The 19612-nt window shown below is 38.8% G+C and overlaps 1 protein-coding gene across 8 annotated transcripts in view; it reads left to right on the top strand.

The window, feature by feature from the left end:
- Nucleotides 1–19612, top strand: part of ryr1b (ryanodine receptor 1b (skeletal)) — an 86249-nt gene that overhangs the window by 48652 nt on the left and 17985 nt on the right. For 4 of the 8 annotated variants that reach the window (XM_065283013.2, XM_065283017.2, XM_065283015.2 and 1 more), the window contains 28 exons: nt 27–105; nt 199–288; nt 408–545; nt 646–723; nt 954–1029; nt 2167–2290; nt 2371–2486; nt 2580–2647; nt 2765–2886; nt 3490–3539; nt 5178–5238; nt 5349–5475; nt 5558–5666; nt 6681–6762; nt 6848–6978; nt 7069–7389; nt 7476–7716; nt 7792–7879; nt 7959–8051; nt 8338–8352; nt 11662–11832; nt 12063–12122; nt 12205–12339; nt 12424–12536; nt 13648–13744; nt 13816–13922; nt 14023–14074; nt 14387–14467. In XM_065283013.2, the coding sequence (XP_065139085.1) occupies nt 27–105; nt 199–288; nt 408–545; nt 646–723; nt 954–1029; nt 2167–2290; nt 2371–2486; nt 2580–2647; nt 2765–2886; nt 3490–3539; nt 5178–5238; nt 5349–5475; nt 5558–5666; nt 6681–6762; nt 6848–6978; nt 7069–7389; nt 7476–7716; nt 7792–7879; nt 7959–8051; nt 8338–8352; nt 11662–11832; nt 12063–12122; nt 12205–12339; nt 12424–12536; nt 13648–13744; nt 13816–13922; nt 14023–14074; nt 14387–14467 (3025 nt within the window). The remainder of the gene's footprint in view (nt 1–26; nt 106–198; nt 289–407; nt 546–645; nt 724–953; nt 1030–2166; nt 2291–2370; nt 2487–2579; nt 2648–2764; nt 2887–3489; nt 3540–5177; nt 5239–5348; nt 5476–5557; nt 5667–6680; nt 6763–6847; nt 6979–7068; nt 7390–7475; nt 7717–7791; nt 7880–7958; nt 8052–8337; nt 8353–11661; nt 11833–12062; nt 12123–12204; nt 12340–12423; nt 12537–13647; nt 13745–13815; nt 13923–14022; nt 14075–14386; nt 14468–19612) is intronic. The other 4 variants (XM_065283018.2, XM_065283020.2, XM_065283016.2 and 1 more) reach the window with 3 other exon arrangements.

The raw sequence follows: 19612 nt of genomic DNA, 5'->3' as shown, positions 1-19612 counted from the left end.
ATTGTTTCATTTTTGAATTGTTTCAGTACCATCATTCCTGAGAGGCTTGATGCCTTCATTAACAAATATGCTGAGCACACGCATGATAAGTGGGCATTTGAGAAGGTGAGTCTGTGCACTCTTTAATGCTCTCTCACTCATTCATAACTCAAATACAACATTTTAATGTGGGGTTTAACTCTTGCTTTCATCTTAAAGATCCAAAACAACTATACATATGGAGAGGTTCTGGATGAGAACGCCAAAACTCATCCCATGCTCCGGCCGTATAAGACTTTCTCAGAGAAGGTCTGAAAGTGTTGATATTCTTTCTCTTTATTGATGTTTTTTCCATCTTTATGGGTTTGCAGAATTGTTTCACTAGGAATAAATAAAGGTTACCCTCTCCTTGTATCTTCTCTCTTTAGGATAAGGAGATCTATCGCTGGCCCATTAAAGAGTCCATCAAGGCCATGTTGGCCTGGGAATGGAGTTTGGAGAAAGCCAGAGATGGAGAGGCTGAAAAAGAGGTGAAGGCCACCAGGAAGATCTCGCAGACTGCTCAGGTAAGACAGATTTTCAAATTCAGGTAGAAGAAAGAAAATACAAAGTGTATGTTTTATGAAAACATCCTCCTCACCTATATACTGTTACTGTGTCCTACAGGCAACGTATGACCCCAGTCAAGGATACTCTCCTCAGCCAGTGGACATAACAAGCATGGCTTTGTCCAGAGAGTTACAGGTATATCACTTACATTATTGTTATAAATTCCCAACTGTATAACTATGACATCTGCTAACTATATGGTTTTGTGTATGCTGGAAAGACAAGCGTAACGTTTCTTTTGTCATTCCTGGTTTACCAGAAACCATCACTATCCAGCATTAACCACCCTGAACCCGAATGAAATTAATTCTGGTGTAAGCTGGTCTTTTCAGCAATGTACTTACATTTCTCGCGCCTCTTTACAGTCCATGGCAGAGCAGCTTGCCGAGAATTACCACAACACATGGGGCCGCAAAAAGAAGATGGAGCTTCAAGCCAAGGGTATGATGTCATTACCAGTGTTGGATTTGCATGACACCCAAAATGCATAAAATATCCAAACCAGTCAATTCAATTCAATAAAATTTTATTTATATAGCGCTTTTCACAATTGTTAATTGTTTCAAAGCAGCTTTACATGAGTAGATGTAGGGGAAAACACAGAAAATCAATAGATAATATAAGAACTAGAATATAGTGGCTAAGGATAAACCGTACAAGCGAGCGTATTAATAATGTAACGTATACAGTAAAGTGCTAAGTTAAGCCAAAGTTGGCTGATTCTCCCGGGGATGAAAAAACCCCTAGGAGAAAACCCAGTGGGAAAAACTCCTAGAAGGACAAAAACCCTTTGGAGAGATTAATATATATTTATATATATATAAACACAGTAGGCATAGGAAGCGGGTAAGCGGATTAAACTGGTTCAGCCGGTGGTCTTAGGTCGTGCATCGGCTGGGCATCACGTTGAAGGACAGCCAGTAGATCAGTGGTGTGATGACCTTCACAGCAGCAGGAACTGGGTCTGTTTGTCTCATTGTCCTCGGGGTCAAGGACGAGACCGGGAGAGAAAAACAGAATTTTATTAGCGTAGGGGCCGTTCGCATGTAATGTAAGTGTCATACAGTATTGTGGTCTGAAATCCGCTCGGTTCCAGACAGGCTATCTATTGCGGCATAAGTATATTACCCATATGAGGTTTGTGAGTGCTTTGTTCTAGACAAACTAACTATTGCGGGATAAGTACATTTACTGGACATTTTATGTGAATGCTTTGTTAAAGAAGAATGTCTTAAGTTTAGCTTTAAATTGATTGTCTGATACTCGAACATTATTTGGTAAATCATTCCAGAGCTTAGGGGCTAAGTAGGAGAAGGATCTACCACCTTTAGACACTTTTGATATTCTAGGGATAATTAAGTGGCCAGAATTTTGTGATCGCAGTGTACGTGGTGGATTGTATTCTGATAGTAATTCTTTAATACGAGGGTGCTAGGCCATTTAAGGCTTTGTAGGTGATTAGTAATATTTTTAATTGTATGCAATATTTAACTGGTAGCCAGTGTAAAGATGCCAGAATTGGACTTATGTGGTCATACAATGGAGAATATGAATTTCTGATGGTCCTTGTGTTCATAGGTGGTGGCAGCCATCCTTTGCTGGTACCATATGACACGCTGACAGCCAAGGAAAAGGCAAGAGATAGAGAGAAGGCTCAGGACCTTCTCAAATTCCTCCAGCTCAATGGATACGCTGTCACCAGGTATGTACCAATGATGGCATGGATATAGGAGACCTGCTTGGAAAATCTCTTTTGGTCAACACCTTTTTGTGGTTCTCCAGGGGTTTGAAGGACATGGAACAAGAGATTTCCTCTATTGAGAAGCGTTTTGCATATGGGTTCCTACAGAAGCTGTTGAAGTGGATGGAGATCGCACAGGAGTTTATTGCTCATCTTGGTATACTTACATAGCAGACAGTTTTTAGATCTCAGTAGGTTCTTCGTGAAGTTTTTTTTGATTACTATTTTGTATGTTTGCTTGTTAATGCAGAGGCCGTTGTGAGCAGTGGAAGAGTTGAGAAATCTCCTCACGAGCAAGAAATTAAGTTCTTTGCTAAGGTGAGACACCTAAGAATGGCATATAGGAGCATTTAGTTGGATATGGTTTCCATCCTCTTGTATAATGTATATCTCACTGTCTCATTGCTGATGCTATTTGCTTTTCTCTGCCTCTAGATTTTGCTTCCATTGATAAACCAGTATTTTAAGAATCACTGCCTGTATTTCCTGTCCACACCTGCTAAAGTCCTGGGCAGTGGTGGGCACGCCTCCAATAAAGAGAAGGAGATGATTGCTAGGTAACTAATGCTACTGATCCTCATTTGTCTGTATTTGTTGTTGTGTGGTAAATTGATCCTACAATCCTTAAAAATGTCCCTATACTCTCAGGAAAAAAGTACAAAAGTTGTCACTGGGATGGTACCTTTTAAAAAGGTAATAATATATACCATTTTGGTACCATTTTGAGATACCTTTAGGTACAAAAGTGTACTTTTTGAAAAGGTACCACCTCATTTACAACTTTTGTACACTCTTGTGACTTTTTCTGTGAGTGTTATTTAAAGTTTTTAGTTTGATGACAATAATATTTACATTTTTAGTTTACTTGTATACAGTTTTTATGTTGAGACATCCTCTCTGCTCCTCAAACTTCTTTCTGCCTGTGCTCTCTGCTCCTTTATGGAGTATTTTTTACAATGAGTCCCTCTCATTTTTTTTTGTTACTCTCATGTGTCTTCTATGGACCACATTGGTTTGCCCATATTTTCCATTATCTAAACCTCACCCTGTATTTATTTTCACACCCTGTATTTCTTTTTTTCTTGACCCTCCACCCCTTTTTTATCTGTATATCTATCTCTCTTTCTTTCTGTCTTGATCTTGCTCTTGTCTTGGTTCAGTATCTTCTGTAAGATGGCCGGTCTGGTGAGACACAGAGTTTCCCTTTTTGGTAAGAATCCTGCATGATGGCCTGATGTCACATCTCATTCTTTACATTCATTCACCCTTTTATTTAATGTTTAACATCATCCCTACACCCATTCGTAATAGTTGCCTATTTTTGCTGTTTCTCTTTCTTTCTTTCTTTCTTTCTTTCTTTCTTTCTTTCTCACTTACTTACTTTCCTTCTTTCTTTCTTCTTTGAGTGACTCTGGTTTGCTGTGCTTTGCTTACGTTGATACATTTTGTTGCAGTGTTTGCTTTTTACTTACAGTAAGAGCCATCATCATATAAATATTTCAGAAGAATATCTACAATGGATGTAATAATATCACTTCATGCTACTGTGGTTTTAGAAAGTGTTTGCACAAGTGGACCTAAATACAAAATAATGAAATATTTGCTTGAACAAAACAACTTTATCGGAGGGGAACTGACTTTATACTGTACTGTACATACACTAAAATCACCTTATAGAGGGTTTCAGGGGTAACAACATAAACAAACGGCTTTTTTACCAATAAACAAGCACAGACCAGAAGTTAACCTTGGGGCATGCGCGTAATCGTGGCAACGCACTATGTTTATGTTTTGCTTAATTGGTTTGCATAAAGAAAATTAATTCTGAAAAAATATCTAGCACTGGATGATTTTTTTTTTTGTTTAATGCAATGACATTCAGACTTTTTTAAAGACACGGAAGTAGCGATTGTCTTATTTTCCCTGTCATGACGTATATCCAAGTGAAACGGCTTTGAAATGAGAAAAAAGTAGGGCGGGACTTGAATTTGTTCTTCGAGAATTGATTGGATTGTTGTATATTGGGTCATGTTGTTATTTGCTAATCGATGCGATCTTTTCTCGGGCCCCGCCCATTCGCCATTTCTCGTGACCGGAAGTAAAGACAGAACTTTTCAGGAGGGGAGGAGATTTACGTTTTTGATTAAAGATTATGAGGGCACAAAATTATGAAGCTCACAGATAAGTCATTTGTAAAAAACACCCAAAGTTTTTCGTTTCAATTACATTGTGACATAATTTAAAGCAGACGTTTTTCGTGATTGCATTTTTCTAACTTTAGTTCGTGTGTAATGTTGCTGTTAGAGAATAAATAATACCTGCAAAATTATAAAGCTCAAAGTTCAGTGCCAAGCGATATGTTTTCTTTAACAGAATTCGCTTTTTAAGGACTACAGATAACGTCAGGCTTGGACTACAGCCCTTTACTTCCCGGATATATGGAGGATATAAACTCTGTATAGAGTTTTTGACTAACCTTTGCCCACAGGAATACATCAGTCACCAGCTAAGCTCAAACGGCGCTGGCTAAGCTAAGCTGCTGTCAGATCACAACACACGAAACAAACTACTTAATCAGAACTCATTACGTATTTCTGAAGGAGGGACTTCATTTTTAGGACAGTGAAACAGCGGTATAGAGATGAGTAAATTGTGTAAAAAATACTGTGTTTTTTACACACGAAACATGAACACATGTAAAGCTTCGAAAACATAGGAAAAACGGGACCTTTAAGTGTAACTTGGAAGTCTAAAGGAAGCCAGATACTTCCAGCACAATAGATTTTCAGAGTCAGTAAAACTACAATGAAAGGCCTACATCATGCTTTTAATGTGTGTATCTGTGCAGGCACTGATGCTTCAGCAGTGGTTAACTGTCTTCATATCCTATCCACCTCACTGGATGCCAGGTATACTTGTTGCCCACAAGAGTCCCTATGTTTTACTCTGTTTATACTGATTCGCATTTCTCTTCTGTTTATTGTTCTTTTACTGTTGTCTTTTCATACATTTTCTGCAGGACTGTGATGAAATCTGGCCCTGAGATTGTGAAGGCCGGTCTGCGCTCCTTCTTTGAGAGTGCGGCCGATGATATTGAGAAGATGGTTGAGAACCTTAAATTAGGGAAGGTGTCCACTAAAAACCAGGTCAGATATAAAAAAATAGTCATGTTTTTGATGCTCCTTTGTTTTTGGATAATGCTGCTAAATATTTCTTCGTTTGTAACAGGTTAAGGGTGTATCTCAGAATATAAGCTACACCACCACAGCACTTCTGCCAGTGCTCACCTCTCTCTTTGAACACATTGCCCAGCACCAGTTTGGAGATGATGTCATGTGTAAGTTGTTTTTTAGGATTAGGAGGTAACACTTTACATCAAGGATGAATTTGATGATTACATTAGTGAATGCATTAGCTAACATAAACTAAAAATATAGTTTTTCAGCATTTATTAATCTTAGTTTATGTTAGTTAATGCCAATTGTTCATCTTCGTTTATTGTGCATTAAAGGGACACTCCACTTTTTTGAAAATATGCTCATTTTCCAGCTCCCTTAGAGTTAAACATTAGATTTTTACCGTTTTGGAATCCATTCAGCTGATCTCCGGGACTGGCGCTAACACTTTTAGCATAGCTTAGCATAATCCATTGAATCTGATTAGACCATTAGCATCGCCCGAAAATAGTCCTCTGCTTTTGAAAGTTACCAAGGGGACTATTTTCAGGCGCTGCGTAATATCATTGCGCCTCCTGCAGCCATGTTACGGCAGCAAAGTCCTTGATTATTACGCCAGAATGAAAGTATAGTCCTAGCCATATCACCAAGAAAATCTCAACTTTTACTTTTCCGTCAGTCTTAGTGCACGATGTAACTACAGAAGAGTCAAGTTTTAAATTGGAAAAAATTAAAACTCTTTGGATATTTTTAGCATGATGCTAATGGTCTAATCAGATTCAATGGATTATGCTAAGCTATGCTAAAAGTGGTACTGCCAGACCCGGAGATCAGCTGAATGAATTCCAAAACGGTAAAAATCAAATGTTTAACTCTAGAGAAGCTGGAAAATGAGCATTTTTTTTCAAAAAAAGTGGAGTGTCCCTTTAACATTTACAACTTTTGATTTTAAAAATTATTGTTAGTGTTAACCATGAAATAAACATAAAAAAATGCTGTATTGTTCATTGTTACTGTAGCTATTGCTTTAATGTTAACAAATACAACCTTATTGTAAAGTGTTACCAGTATTGTGTGTTATTGTTACAATTATTTATTTTAACATTTAATATAAATAATAAATAAGCCATTGTTTATCATTATTTTGTGTGTCTTTTTCTTTCTTCATCACTCAGTGGATGATTTGCAAATATCCTGTTATCGTATCATGTGCAGCATCTACTCACTTGGCACCGTAAAGACCCCTCATGCTGAAAAGTAAGCTGTTAATGTATATGAAACATTTTTACACAATGTTAATTTCTTGTTTATTAATTAAATGTTATGGTGTGATGTCACACAGCCAAAGACCAGCTCTAGGAGAGTGTTTGGCTCATTTGGCCGCTGCCATGCCTGTCGCCTTCTTGGAGCCTAACCTCAATGAATACAACGCATACTCAGTGTACACTACCAAAACCCCACGAGAGAGGACAAGTCAGTAGCTCACTATTAACGTATTACATCACATGTAAAGTTTTCAGACCGGTGTTGAGAAAATGTTTTTTCCCTACTTCCCATCTATAGTTCTTGGTCTGCCCAGTCAAGTACAGGAGCTGTGTCTGGACATCCCTGAGCTGGACGTGCTGATGAAGGAGATCGGAGATCTGGCAGAGTCTGGAGCTCGTTACACAGAGATGCCTCATGTGATTGAGATCACCCTGCCCATGTTGTGCAACTACCTGCCCCGCTGGTGGGAGCGAGGACCGGAGAACTTCCCCGAGCAGGAGGGTCAGCTCTGCACCGACGTCACCTCTGAACATCTCAATCAACTTCTGGGCAGCATCATGAAGATCGTAGTGAATAATCTGGGCATTGATGAAGCTTCTTGGATGAAGAGACTGGCAGGTAAAAGGAAACGTCAATGTGCAGAATGTAAATGACAAAACATTATCATTGTTCATCATGGGCTTCTTCCTAATGTTCTTCTATAGTGTTTACTCAGCCCATCGTAAGCAGAGCAAAGCCGGAGATGCTGAAGTCCCACTTCATCCCCACCATGGAGAAGCTGAAGAAGCGCTGTGGAAAGGTGGTGGCAGAGGAGGAGCAGCTTCGTATGGAGGGCAAGACGGAGGTGGACAGCGAGGAGGGAACCATCCGTGATGAGTTTGCTGTGCTTTGCAGGGATCTGTACGCTCTTTACCCACTGCTCATCAGATACGTAGACAACAACAGGTACCTATATCATTCACTTTCAGCAGATAACTCTTAGGCTGAACACAAACTCAGTTAGCAGTCTGATCTTTAAAGAGCGAGGTGGTTGACCTGTCCTGATCCTGATGCTGAGGACCTCTTCAGAATGGTTGGAGAAGTTTTCATCTTCTGGTCCAAATCTCATGTAAGTCTCTATCCGGTTATCATACTGTGAAAACTATCATTTTACTTCTGTGATTTATTGTTGCTTTCCATCTTTGCAGAACTTCAAGCGTGAGGAGCAGAACTTTGTGGTGATGAATGAGATCAATAACATGTCTTTCCTCACCGCTGACAGCAAAAGCAAAATGAGCAAGGTGAGGTTGTTGTTTTTATAAATAACAACTCCTTCTAATTCAGTTCTGCTTTTTAATAATTTAATGCTGTTTTTTTAAAAATGTTAGGTTTGTTAGAGTACAATTTCATTATAAGACTTCTGACCTCATTTCCTGTCTAGGACAAACAGTGTATCTGCATTCACAGTGGGTTTATAGATCCATGAGGATGTTTTGTGTCCTATCCTTGAGGATGGGCTTTAACTGTCTAGTTTTAACAGTGCTATCTCTCTTTGTTCTGTCTCGGTGTGGATTCGGGGGCCTGTAGGCCGGGGATGCAGAGGTCAGACCGCGTTTCTGCACGATAAAATGAAAGAGCTGTGCTGATCGCATGGCGCGCAATGCAGAGGTTTTTCATCAGGCTCACACACACACTGGCAAACTGATACAAACACACACACACGTGTGAACACTACACACATTTTAGCAAAAGCAGGGGGTTTTCTTTAAAGCAGGGGTTTTCAAACTGGGGTCCGGGAACCCTTGGGAGAAAAAAGACACAGAAAAGAATTGTAAAGTTCATTTATTAGGTATTTATTTTTCATTTCTTAATATATACATTTTACAATAATTTATATTTGCTTTGTATCTTTCTAGAGTGTTGTTCTTATTCAACTCCCCTTTATCTTACTAGGGTTCGTGAGGAAGAATTCCTTGTAAAGCTGCTATAAAACAAGATTTATAGTTGCTGCTGTACAAATATTTTTTTTAAATGTTTGTCTTCGGGTTTATACATCCAGTTTAACTGTAAATATAGCCAATTATATTTTTGTTAAACATAAAAATATGTACATTGTATAAAACAGTACACAAAATATAGCTGTGCCAAAAAGATTAATTTTGGTTATTAGAAAACTAAAAATTGATTTTAAAATATTATTTTTGAAATAGATGACTTGGACAGAATATTTCAGGAAAAGCCGCCACTAAGAGCCCAAATTAAGTGTGAACACCATCTATATATTTTTTTAAATGTGAAACTTCAAAAAGCTTCTTCTGACATGAGTACGGTTTTGCAGTTTCTAAGCAAAGGGTCACTGCAGTTATGATAAAATAGAAAAGTTTTGATTTATTTTGAATGATTTTAGTCACCAACATAATTCCCACAGTTATATTTACGAGTTTATTATTATTCTGTTATGTGAAACAAATATAAATACAACCCCAAATCAGAAAAAGTTGGGACACTGTAGAAATTATGAGTAAAAAAGGAATGGAATAATTTACTAATCTCATAAACTTATATTTTATTCACAATAGAATATAAATAACATTTCAAATGTAGAAAGTGAGACATGTTGAAAGGTCATGCCAAATATTGGCTCATTTTGGATTTCATGAGAGCTACACATTCCAAAAAAAGTTGGGACAGGTAGCAATAAGAGGCCGGAAAAGTTAAATGTACATATGAGGTACAGCTTAAGGACTAATTTGCAACTTATTAGGTCAATTGGCAACATGATTGGGTATAAAAAAGCCTGTCAGAGTCAGAAGTCAAGATGGGCAGAGAATCACCAATTCCCCCAATGCTGCGGGAAAAATAGTTTTGCTGAGTTTCTCAGAGAAAAATTGCAGAGAGCTTGAAGTTATCATCATCTACAGTGCATAATATCATCCAAAGATTCAGAGAATCTGGAACAATCTCTGTGCGTAAGGGTCAAGGCTGGAAAACCATAGTTGATGCCCGTGATCTTCAGGCTCTTAGACGGCACTGCATCACATACAGGAATGCTACTGTAATGGAAATCATAACATGGGCTATGGAATACTTCTACTGGCTTAAACTCTAAAGGTCAAACAAGAAGCCATATCTAAACATGACCCAGAAGCGCAGGCGTTTTCTCTGGGTCAAGGCTCATTTAAAATAGACTTTGGCAAAGTGGAAAACTGTTCTGTGGTCAGACGAATCTAAATTTGAAGTTCTTTTTGGAAAACTGGGATGCCATTTCATCCGGACTAAAAAGGACAAGGACATCCCAACTTTTTCTGATTTGTGGTTGTCAATATATATATTAGGAAAGTGGTCCCTCACAAAAGATTCATCATATTTGGGGGTCCTTGGCATGATAAAGTTTAAAAACCCCTGCTTTAAAGTCATCGAGTCTAAATTATGCAATAAGACATTTAATCTTAATGTTCACTTGCACGTGCCAACTTTACATCATTCATGTAGTTTTAAATACAAAACCACAATCACTGCCAGTGTGTGTCTGAAGTATGTTTGTACCTTGTTTGATGAAAGTCCTCAGTTCTAGACATTAGTTTTGGGATCATGGCACTTTCTTCGGCTGGAGAATTGAACTTCCCGCTGAATTTGAGTCCCATCCCCCTGCCAGTGATTTTGGTTGATGTGCCTTCTGATGGATTTTGTCTGATCTTTAAGTGCTGTTTGTTGTTAACGTGTGATCTTTCCTCCCAACTAGCTCTGGTGGTGATGCTCCCTCACGAGGGGCAATCTTAAAAATACTTCATTTTTAAGTATCACCCATCATCTAATCTTCACAATGAAGATTACATTCAATCATTCTGTCAATGGATTTTCATAGTAGAGAACAGTTCTCATTACATCTCTCATCTAATATTTCCCTCCTTTTGTTTAATTCACCATATCCAGTCAAGCCTCTGACTAAATTGTACTTTCCGCTCCTTCCATATACTTTAGTGTAATTTTTAATCACTTTAAATTTGTGTCCATTCTGTTGACCCAGACCCAACTGACGTCTTCACTACCCTCACTAGTTGTCAGCTATGGACGTTTTTATATATTGTATAGAAATCCACCTTCCCCTTCTGTGCTGTGAGACTGTCATTACTGTAGCATCATGTGTTATCTTCTCATCACGAGTGCTCTTCTTGCCTTTCTTGTCATCAAATCTCTGTCATGTCCTCGTGTGCCATCTCATTTAGTTGAAAGACCAGAGAGACCTCTTGTTGAAGAAGGCAACAGACTCAGTAATGTTATCTTATAGCCACAGATCAAGGGGGTTGTGTATTTGAGAGATGGAGCGGACCCCAAAGCCTAGTGCTGTTTTCTAGTGTGCGGTGCTGGGGGGTGGGCAACATTGCACTACTAACATTGGAGATGCTGTATGTTTAGTTACAGTCATCTCTTAATAAACTGACTGATAACACTTACAAGCGCCATGCTGCACTTTCACTGTAGTCACTGTAGCTGTCGTGTTTGAGTTCCTTGCCTGTACTCGAAGCATGGTGTTATTTCCCTGGATGATACTTTTGTAGATTTTCCCGTTATTCCCATCGCAAAACCATCCCTTTGTTTTTTAAAGACATTAACATATTATTTAACAGACTGTGGCTACCAGAAGGGAGATGTTTACAGAGAATTGTTTCTATAGCCAAAATATTCACTTCACCAAAAATATCTACTTAGATTAAGCTCATTTGTTGGTCTCAGCTGGTTAAGCAGGTGCACAAAACCCACATAGTTAGCCAGACCAGACTAAGACCACCAGATGCTGATTTAAGCTTTTCAGCAGGGCTATACTTTATGCAAACCAGCCCATCACAATCAAAGCTTGCTTTGTAGGGAGAAGCGGTCTCGTGTCAGTCTAACTTTGCAGGATTTTCGTAGGGTGGAGGTTCGGATGTCGAGCGAACCAAGAAGAAGCGGCGCGGGGACCGTTACTCTGTGCAGACCTCGCTGATTGTAGCGGCCCTGAAGAAACTGCTGCCCATTGGTCTCAACATGTGTTCGCCTGCAGACCAAGAGCTCATTAACATGGCCAAGATCCGCTACTCTCTGGTACACAAGTTATAGCCACATATTTGAGAGATGTTTTGTGTCTGACTGCACATCAGATTTTGTATCGGATGTACACACGGATACAAAACCAAAAGGGGAGTTTTTAAAGGGGAATATTACACACTTTAAATGAATACTTCTCATTTTCCATTATTAACATTTTATGCATTAAAATGCTTATAGATTAGTGTTTATTTAGAAGAAATTTCTTGCTTATTTCTACATCACAGAAAGATACAGATGAGGAAGTAAGAGAGTTTCTGCAGAATAACATGCATCTACAGGGCAAGGTAAGAAAACAGACACAGTCTAGCTGTGATTTAATGTATTGTAACTGTCTAATGTATGTTACACATCTCTGTTTCTTTGTAGGTAGAGGACCCTTCCATGCGCTGGCAGATGGCTCTTTATAAGGAGACCACAGGTAAAGCTGAGGACGCTGATGCCCCTGAGAAGGTTGTGAAGAGAGTTCAAGAGGTTTCTGCTGTTCTTTACCACATTGAACTGGTGAGGCCCATTTGCAGATGGACAAACTCACATGCAAGCAGTAACAAAGCATTGTGAGTCCATTACTCTTTTTTTTTCTATCAGACCGAGCATCCCTTTAAATCTAAGAAGATGGTTTGGCACAAGCTTCTGTCCAAACAGCGTCGCAGGGCGGTGGTGGCCTGCTTCAGAATGACGCCCCTCTACAACATCCCAAGGTATCAACCATAAATGACGTAGTGTCCGTGACATGACCCATAGGTCAGTGGTTCTCAAACTCGGGGCCGGGGCTACTATAAGGCTACTACTTTGTATAATTTAATATGTTTTGTTAAATTAAAATGTAACATTTTAGAACTGTTTTTTGTCATAAATTTTCTTTGGGGGGTGCGCGAAGGAATGCACTGTACACAAGGGGTGCCGCACGCTAAAAAAGTTTGAGAATCACTGCCATAGGTTTGTGAAGAGCTTTTTTGAAGCCAATAGTGGGTAGAGACTGCCCTCGCCATCTTGGCCGCGCGTCACCGCACATCACTCGCGGATAACCAAAAATGGGTAAAAAGGCGGGACGTGGGTGAAGCTGAGGTGGCTGGTTGCTGGAACCAAGCCCGCCTAGCTTTACCCCCTTCACAGTTGTCATGAAGGACAAAATAAGCTATATAGACCAAAAATAAGCTATATAGACACAAAACCAAGTGACCAAGGGAACTATTTTTGGGCACTGTGTAATATCATTGTGCCTGCTACAGCGATGGTACGGCAGCAAAGTCCTTGATTATTACTCCGGAACGAGAGTATAGTTCCTAGCCGTATTGTCCTAGAAAATCCCAAATTTTAATTTTCTGTCGGTCTTAGTACACAATGTAACTACAGAAGAGTTAATAAAAAATAAAAAATAAATCGAAACTCTTTGGTCATTTTTGAGCGTGATGCTAATGGTCTAATCAGATTCAATGGATTATGCTAAACTATGCTGAAAGTGATACAGAGATCGTCTGAATGGATTACAAAACTGTAAAAATAAATTGTTTAACTCTAGGGGAGCTGGAAAATGAGCCTATTTTCAAAAAAAGTGGAGTGTCCCTTTAAGTTGAGCATTTTAACATGGAGGTCTATGGGAATTGACTCCTTTTTGGATCCAGCGGACAGTCTATGAATTGCAGTTTAAATCACTTCCGTTTTGGCTTCATCAGAGAGATCAGAAAGTTGACTCTCGCAATCCACTCGCTGCCTTACTCAGCTCTCAGACTAGCTAATACATGAGGTTAAAGATGGGTGTTAGTTTAGCGCAAACATAAATTAACTTTAGTTTTTTTGCTTCCCATCCAGGCACAGGGGGTCCAACATGTTCCTTGATGGTTACAAGCGCAACTGGATCGAAAATGAGGGTTACTCGTTTGAAGACAAGATGATAGACGATTTATCCGTAAGTTGGCGTATTTGTTGACGCTCCCTTGATACACCCTGATCGTTCTGTTCACACTTTTGCTTTTTTAGAAAACGTTGGAGCCGGAAGAAGAAGAAGAGGAGGAAACCGAAGCAAAACCGGACCCTCTTCATCAGCTCATTCTCCACTTTAGCCGTACCGCTCTCACCGAGAAAACGTGAGCAAATCATTGCATTTTCATTCTCTGAAGTGCTTTGGAGTTGCACGGTATTTCTTAACAACTGTCATGTTTATATACATTACTTTCATCTTCACAGTAAACTGGACGTTGATCATCTATACATGTCATATGCTGATATTATGGCAAAAGTAAGCTAACTTCGACTTTTTATGCTTATGTGTGTCTTTTTACAATGCTTGCAAGGCAGCATTTCATTAATACACATTTAATATTTTTTTTGGCAAAACAACTTAATTATCAAATTCTCTGATAATATACTCTGTACTGTATTTCAAGGCACAATGTTAGTCACCATTCAGTTTTATGTAAAAAAAAAAAAAGGAGCAGCATTAACATGCTTCAGAACCAATTTTGTGCCACCTTGCAAGCACTGGTGGTGTTTCTTTTAGGACATCATTAACTAGTTTATGACATACGATCCCCTTCATTTTCCTACACAGAGCTGCCACATTGGTGAGGAGGACGAAGGGGGAGAGGAGGAGGGGGAGGAGCTTTCCTTTGAGGTGCGACAGACAGAGATGGTATGGGGGGGCCTGGGGCTGGGGCCATGGGAGTCAGAGGAGCCAACATCTACAGCTCCTGCCACGCACTGAGTGAACACACCCAAAACCACTGCACCCCGCACACTTCATCTATAACTCTCTGTCTTTATCTACCACTGTCTCTCATCTCTTCATTCACCTCTTCACTTCTCTTCACCTCTTTGTTTCTCTCTATACCTGTTGTGAACTGATCTGTGCACTCCTTTGCTGGATTCTGAGTCTTTGTGTCTTGGACATCTTCGTATTTTTGTATTGCATGAGAGTGCAGAGAGATGGCTGCACATAAAACAAATGAAAACAAAGTATAAACAAAGCAATACATGCTGACCACATCACAGTATTGACCAATTTGGCTTAATTGGGAGTTACGGCTAGTGTGATGTGACCATAGATAGTGTTTTTATTGCTAAGCTAGGAGAGCCAAAATGCAGAATATGTGGTCTTTTTGGGGCTGTTGAGAACTGGTATTAAAATGCATTTTGGGCGATCGGATCGCAAGTGGACAAGATAGACACAATCACGTTTACACCTGGTGCCTAGTGTAGAAAACGTTGCGTAGATTTCATCCTTAATGTGTGTGTATGCATATTTAGATGTGTACACTAGAAACAATTCTGTTTTTAAATCCCAGTCAGCATCTCCGCCCCATCTCCTCCCCGAAAAACAACCATATATGGAGCGTACAACCAGGGTTCCCACGCGTCCTGGAAAACCTGGCTTTCCTGGAAATTGAATGAGTAATTTTCCAGTGCTGAAAAACACATGGAAAATGAAAGAAAACAGAAATTGTACTGGAAAATCTTGAAGTTGTCCTGAATTTTAAAAAACTTTCTTATTTAAAGGGATAGTTAACACACAAATGTTGTCATCATTTATATTAAATAATTAGGCAGATGCTTTTATCTAAAGCGACCTACTATTAGTATGCACTAATCGAATATTCGTTTCTGAAAAATAATCATTCGAAAATTAAAAATGCTATGAGAAAAGAAAACTGTGTCACCAGGGTTAAGCTTTTATTAGAATTGTCTTGTCTTATTTAACTGTTTTTTTACTTCATATCTTGTGACTTATAATATACAGAATATAAAAAATCATTTGTAGGCTATTTGTTCCTTTATCTTTGTTCACTAACATCTCAAGCTATAGTTCAAATCTGCCAAATGCATATTAAATACACACAGCGGCCTGCAACGAACGCATAATATAACTGGTGAGCATCAGAATTCAATAACATTACTTAATTACATTAAAAATTAATATAATTTAAAATGTAATATTAAATGTTATATTTAACTTTAACCATAACCAATTGGAGCGTTTTTTGTGCAGTAATCAGCAGGATTAGTAAATATCTTTCTCAGATGACGATCACACAAGCACTTTGTTTTTAGGATCTCAACAGTCGGCATTAAAGTATCAAACCATTTGCTTTATTTATTATCATTATAAAGGCAGATATTCTTGTCAGTTCATGTTTGTTACAGGGAGTTGGCAGCGCTTTTTTTCCGTTGGCTTGTTCTTGCTGAGAAACAGACTTTCAGTAAATAGGCCTATATGCAAATTTTTCTTATTAAGAAAATGTCAAACGAAATAAACAAGAGAATTATATACCACAGACTGTCAGTATACATGGTGTTTTGTTTGTTTTGTTTAGTATGTTCAGTTTTTGTACGATTAAGCTCTGCACAGATTTAAATAGTTTTTTTCTATTGCTAATATTTTCAACATACCAATATTATATTCTCTATATAGTTTGTTTGTGTTGAAACTATTCAATGATAATTATAAGCTTGATGTTAAATTGTGACTTATAGCATCAAGATACCCTGCTGTTTCACACCTGAACGCGATTCAAAAAGAGATACGTCCGCTGCTCGTGTTGTTAGTAAACACTCATCTGACCACATGACTTTCTCCCATGACTCCTCTGGATCATCCAAATGGTCATTGTAAAACTTAAGACGGGCCTGGACATGTGCTGGTTTAAGCAGGGGAACCTTCGGTGCCATGCATGATTTCAAACCATGACATCTTAGTGTATTACCAACCGTAACCTTGGAAACAGTGGTCCCAGCTCTTTTCAGGTCATTTACCAGGTCCTCCCGTGTAGTTCTGGGCTGATTTCTCACCTTTCTTAGGATCATTGAGACCCCACGAGGTGAGATCTTGCATGGAGCCCCAGTCCGAGGAAGATTGACAGTCATGTTTAGCTTCTTCCATTTTCTAATGATTGCTCCAACAGTGGACCTTTTTTCACCATACTGCTGGGCAATTTCCTCGTAGCCTTTTTTTCAGCCTTGTGGAGGTGTACAATTTTGTCTCTAGTGTCTTTGGACAGCTCTTTGGTCTTGGCCATGTTAGTAGTTGGATTCTTACTGATTGTATGGGGTGGACAGGTGTCTTTATGCAGCTAACAACCGCAAATAGGTGCATCTAATTTAGGATAATAAATGGAGTGGAGGTGGACATTTTAAAGGCAGACTAACAGATCTTTGAGGGTCAGAATTCTAGCTGATAGACAGGTGTTCAAATACTTATTTGCAGCTGTGTCATACAAATAAATAGTTAAAAAATCATATATTGTGATTATGTCTCTCACAGTGGACATGCACCTACGATGACAATTTCAGACCCCTCCATGATTTCTAAGTGGGAGAACTTGCAAAATAGCAGGGTGTTCAAATAGTTATTTATCTAACTGTATATGTAAGAGCTTTTCCTTATTTTTTAGATCGATCAAAATAAGCTTTCACACACTCGCAAAATAAAACCAAAATAAGGCGGAGAGCAGCCACTTCAGTTTTATCAATGAAAGCTTAAATATCGCGCTGAACAATGTGGGTTCTTGATAGAAGTCAAGTCTGGTGTAAAACACTGTACTTTGTACATAAATTAGATCAATAGGTGTATAATAGGCAGCCTTTTGTGGCTGCCTAAACATTTGACCAACATGTGATCCGATCGACCAAAACGCATCTTAATACCAGGTGTAAACAGCCTCTTTGTCAGCAGGCTGACTCAAAACTGCATTCATGTTTTCTTGGACTTCTTAGAGTAGCACTGTAAGCACTGTTGATGGTTTTTTCAGTGTGTGTTTGTGTGTGAAGTACGCACACATACACACACTCTCATTAGAAACCTTAACTGGTCTCCTAATACATTACCAGTCCCACATCTCTAAAGCCCGTCCAGTCGCTTGTAGTTTTGTATTCTTATTGCATCTTTCGTATCTTACAACTTTACTGACCTACTGACTCTTTAGATTTTAAACTTTTTTGTCCTTCTGCTGCGATTTAAATTCAGAAAATGAAGCTTCACCTTCTCACCTTCACTTTATTAAGATACAGGTTCCATATTGCAGAAAATCCAGGGGATTTATTATTATTTGCTCAGCATTGTAAAGAATTTCAGCACTAAAGGCATTATGGGATGACATTAGCGACTATTTGATTTACTTTCTTTATTTGGAATCTTAGGAGCCTAAAGGGGGTCGCACATCGGATGAGAAGCACCACGCCATGAATCTAAAAACAAAACACATTATTATCTATGAATGTACGCACACCGGCGGCTGTTTGCGGCTGTCTGGTGCGCTTCAGGATGCTGGTCAAATCCCTGTCGCGCCACAGAGCGCCACTCACATAGTTTAACATTAAATTACATCATATTTGTCCCAAATCGTTAGTGATTAACAGTGGCTGCTAACATATATTTAGCATTTTGAAGTAGACGCTATCTGATAAGCTTGCGCTATTTAATGTGCACAATACCTCTGAGTTGTCCTAGCGCGGCACTTCTGGTTCGGTGTGCGACCCCCTTTAAAAGACTGGAGACATCTCACTCGGCAAGAGAGCTACTGTATATTACATTTAATTTATATTTATTCATTTACCTTTAATCCAATGTATTTAACATAGTACAAGAGTCCTATGGGGGTGAACTTTTCCGAAGGCTGACAGAGTTTTCTGAGTTTAGAACCGGCCTGCATGTGATAACCTTGTGCATCTCCAAAAGTGTGTTTTCATGTCTTTGTTTCGAATTGATACAATTCTTCCTCTCTGTACTCACCAAAGACTACAGTAAAAGCCTTGCACAGACACACATTCAGAGCATCACTTTACAAAAAACAACACACTTATTACCTTACATGGGTAATAAACATTTTATACATCATTAACATTACAAATTTCATCAGTACACTATTCATTCTTACATTCTGTAGGACATGGCCTGGCTCTCAAGGCAGGGTGGGAGTGGGTGGGGCTTTTGCTGGGGTGGGAGTGGGTGGGGCTTTGCTGGGGTGGGAGGCTAAAATGCTTGGGTGCTTTAAGGGGTGGGTTAAACTCAGGGTTGGGTTCAGCAGCTCGCTTAATGGGTGGATGCATTGTATGTATTTGTTTAATCATTTTTGTCAACAGGATATTGTTGCACAAATAATTGATTTCAAAGAGGACATCAGACTTTTTTCATGTTTAAGTGCTATAATTGGGTCCCCAGTGCTTCTATCAACCTAGAAAATGTGAAAAATAACAAACCAGTAACTTAGTTTTGGTAAACCATTCTCTGCAAGCATCTGAAAAAATAACTCATTGAAATGTGGCTCCCCTTAATCTGCCAATTAGTGCAGAGATCAACTCATTTGTATTTAACAGGACACACCCAAAACGGCACATATTTGCTCACACCTACAAAGTGGCAATTTTAACATTCTATAATAAATTATCTATATGGTATTTTGAGCTTAAACTTCACATATGTACTCTGGGGACACCAAAGTCTTGTGAAATGTCCCCTTTAATACAGTAATATTTATATCAGAAAACGTGTAAAAGTGTAAATGTTAAAGATGAAGTGTGATATTTATGTACTATTGGCATCAAGGATCTACAAACAGGTTTGCTCAATTCAGTCTAAACAAATGCCATGCATATGGAAGTCACCATGTGTTAATCCAAGACAGGAAAACATATTTTAACACCAAGAACATGTTTAATTTCGTATGTTAGCTTAAATAAGAGTCTGTCTTATTCACTAAGCATGCGTACGCACAAATTTGTTTGTAAAATGTGCGTACAGACTTTTAACTAACAAATCATGATTCAGCAAAAACTTTTATACAAA

This window comes from Paramisgurnus dabryanus, chromosome 9 (assembly GCF_030506205.2).
Source record: "Paramisgurnus dabryanus chromosome 9, PD_genome_1.1, whole genome shotgun sequence".
Lineage (NCBI taxonomy): Eukaryota > Metazoa > Chordata > Actinopteri > Cypriniformes > Cobitidae > Paramisgurnus > Paramisgurnus dabryanus.
The sequence above is the reverse complement of the archived record's forward strand: the minus strand, read 5'-3'. Positions and strand labels throughout refer to the sequence as shown.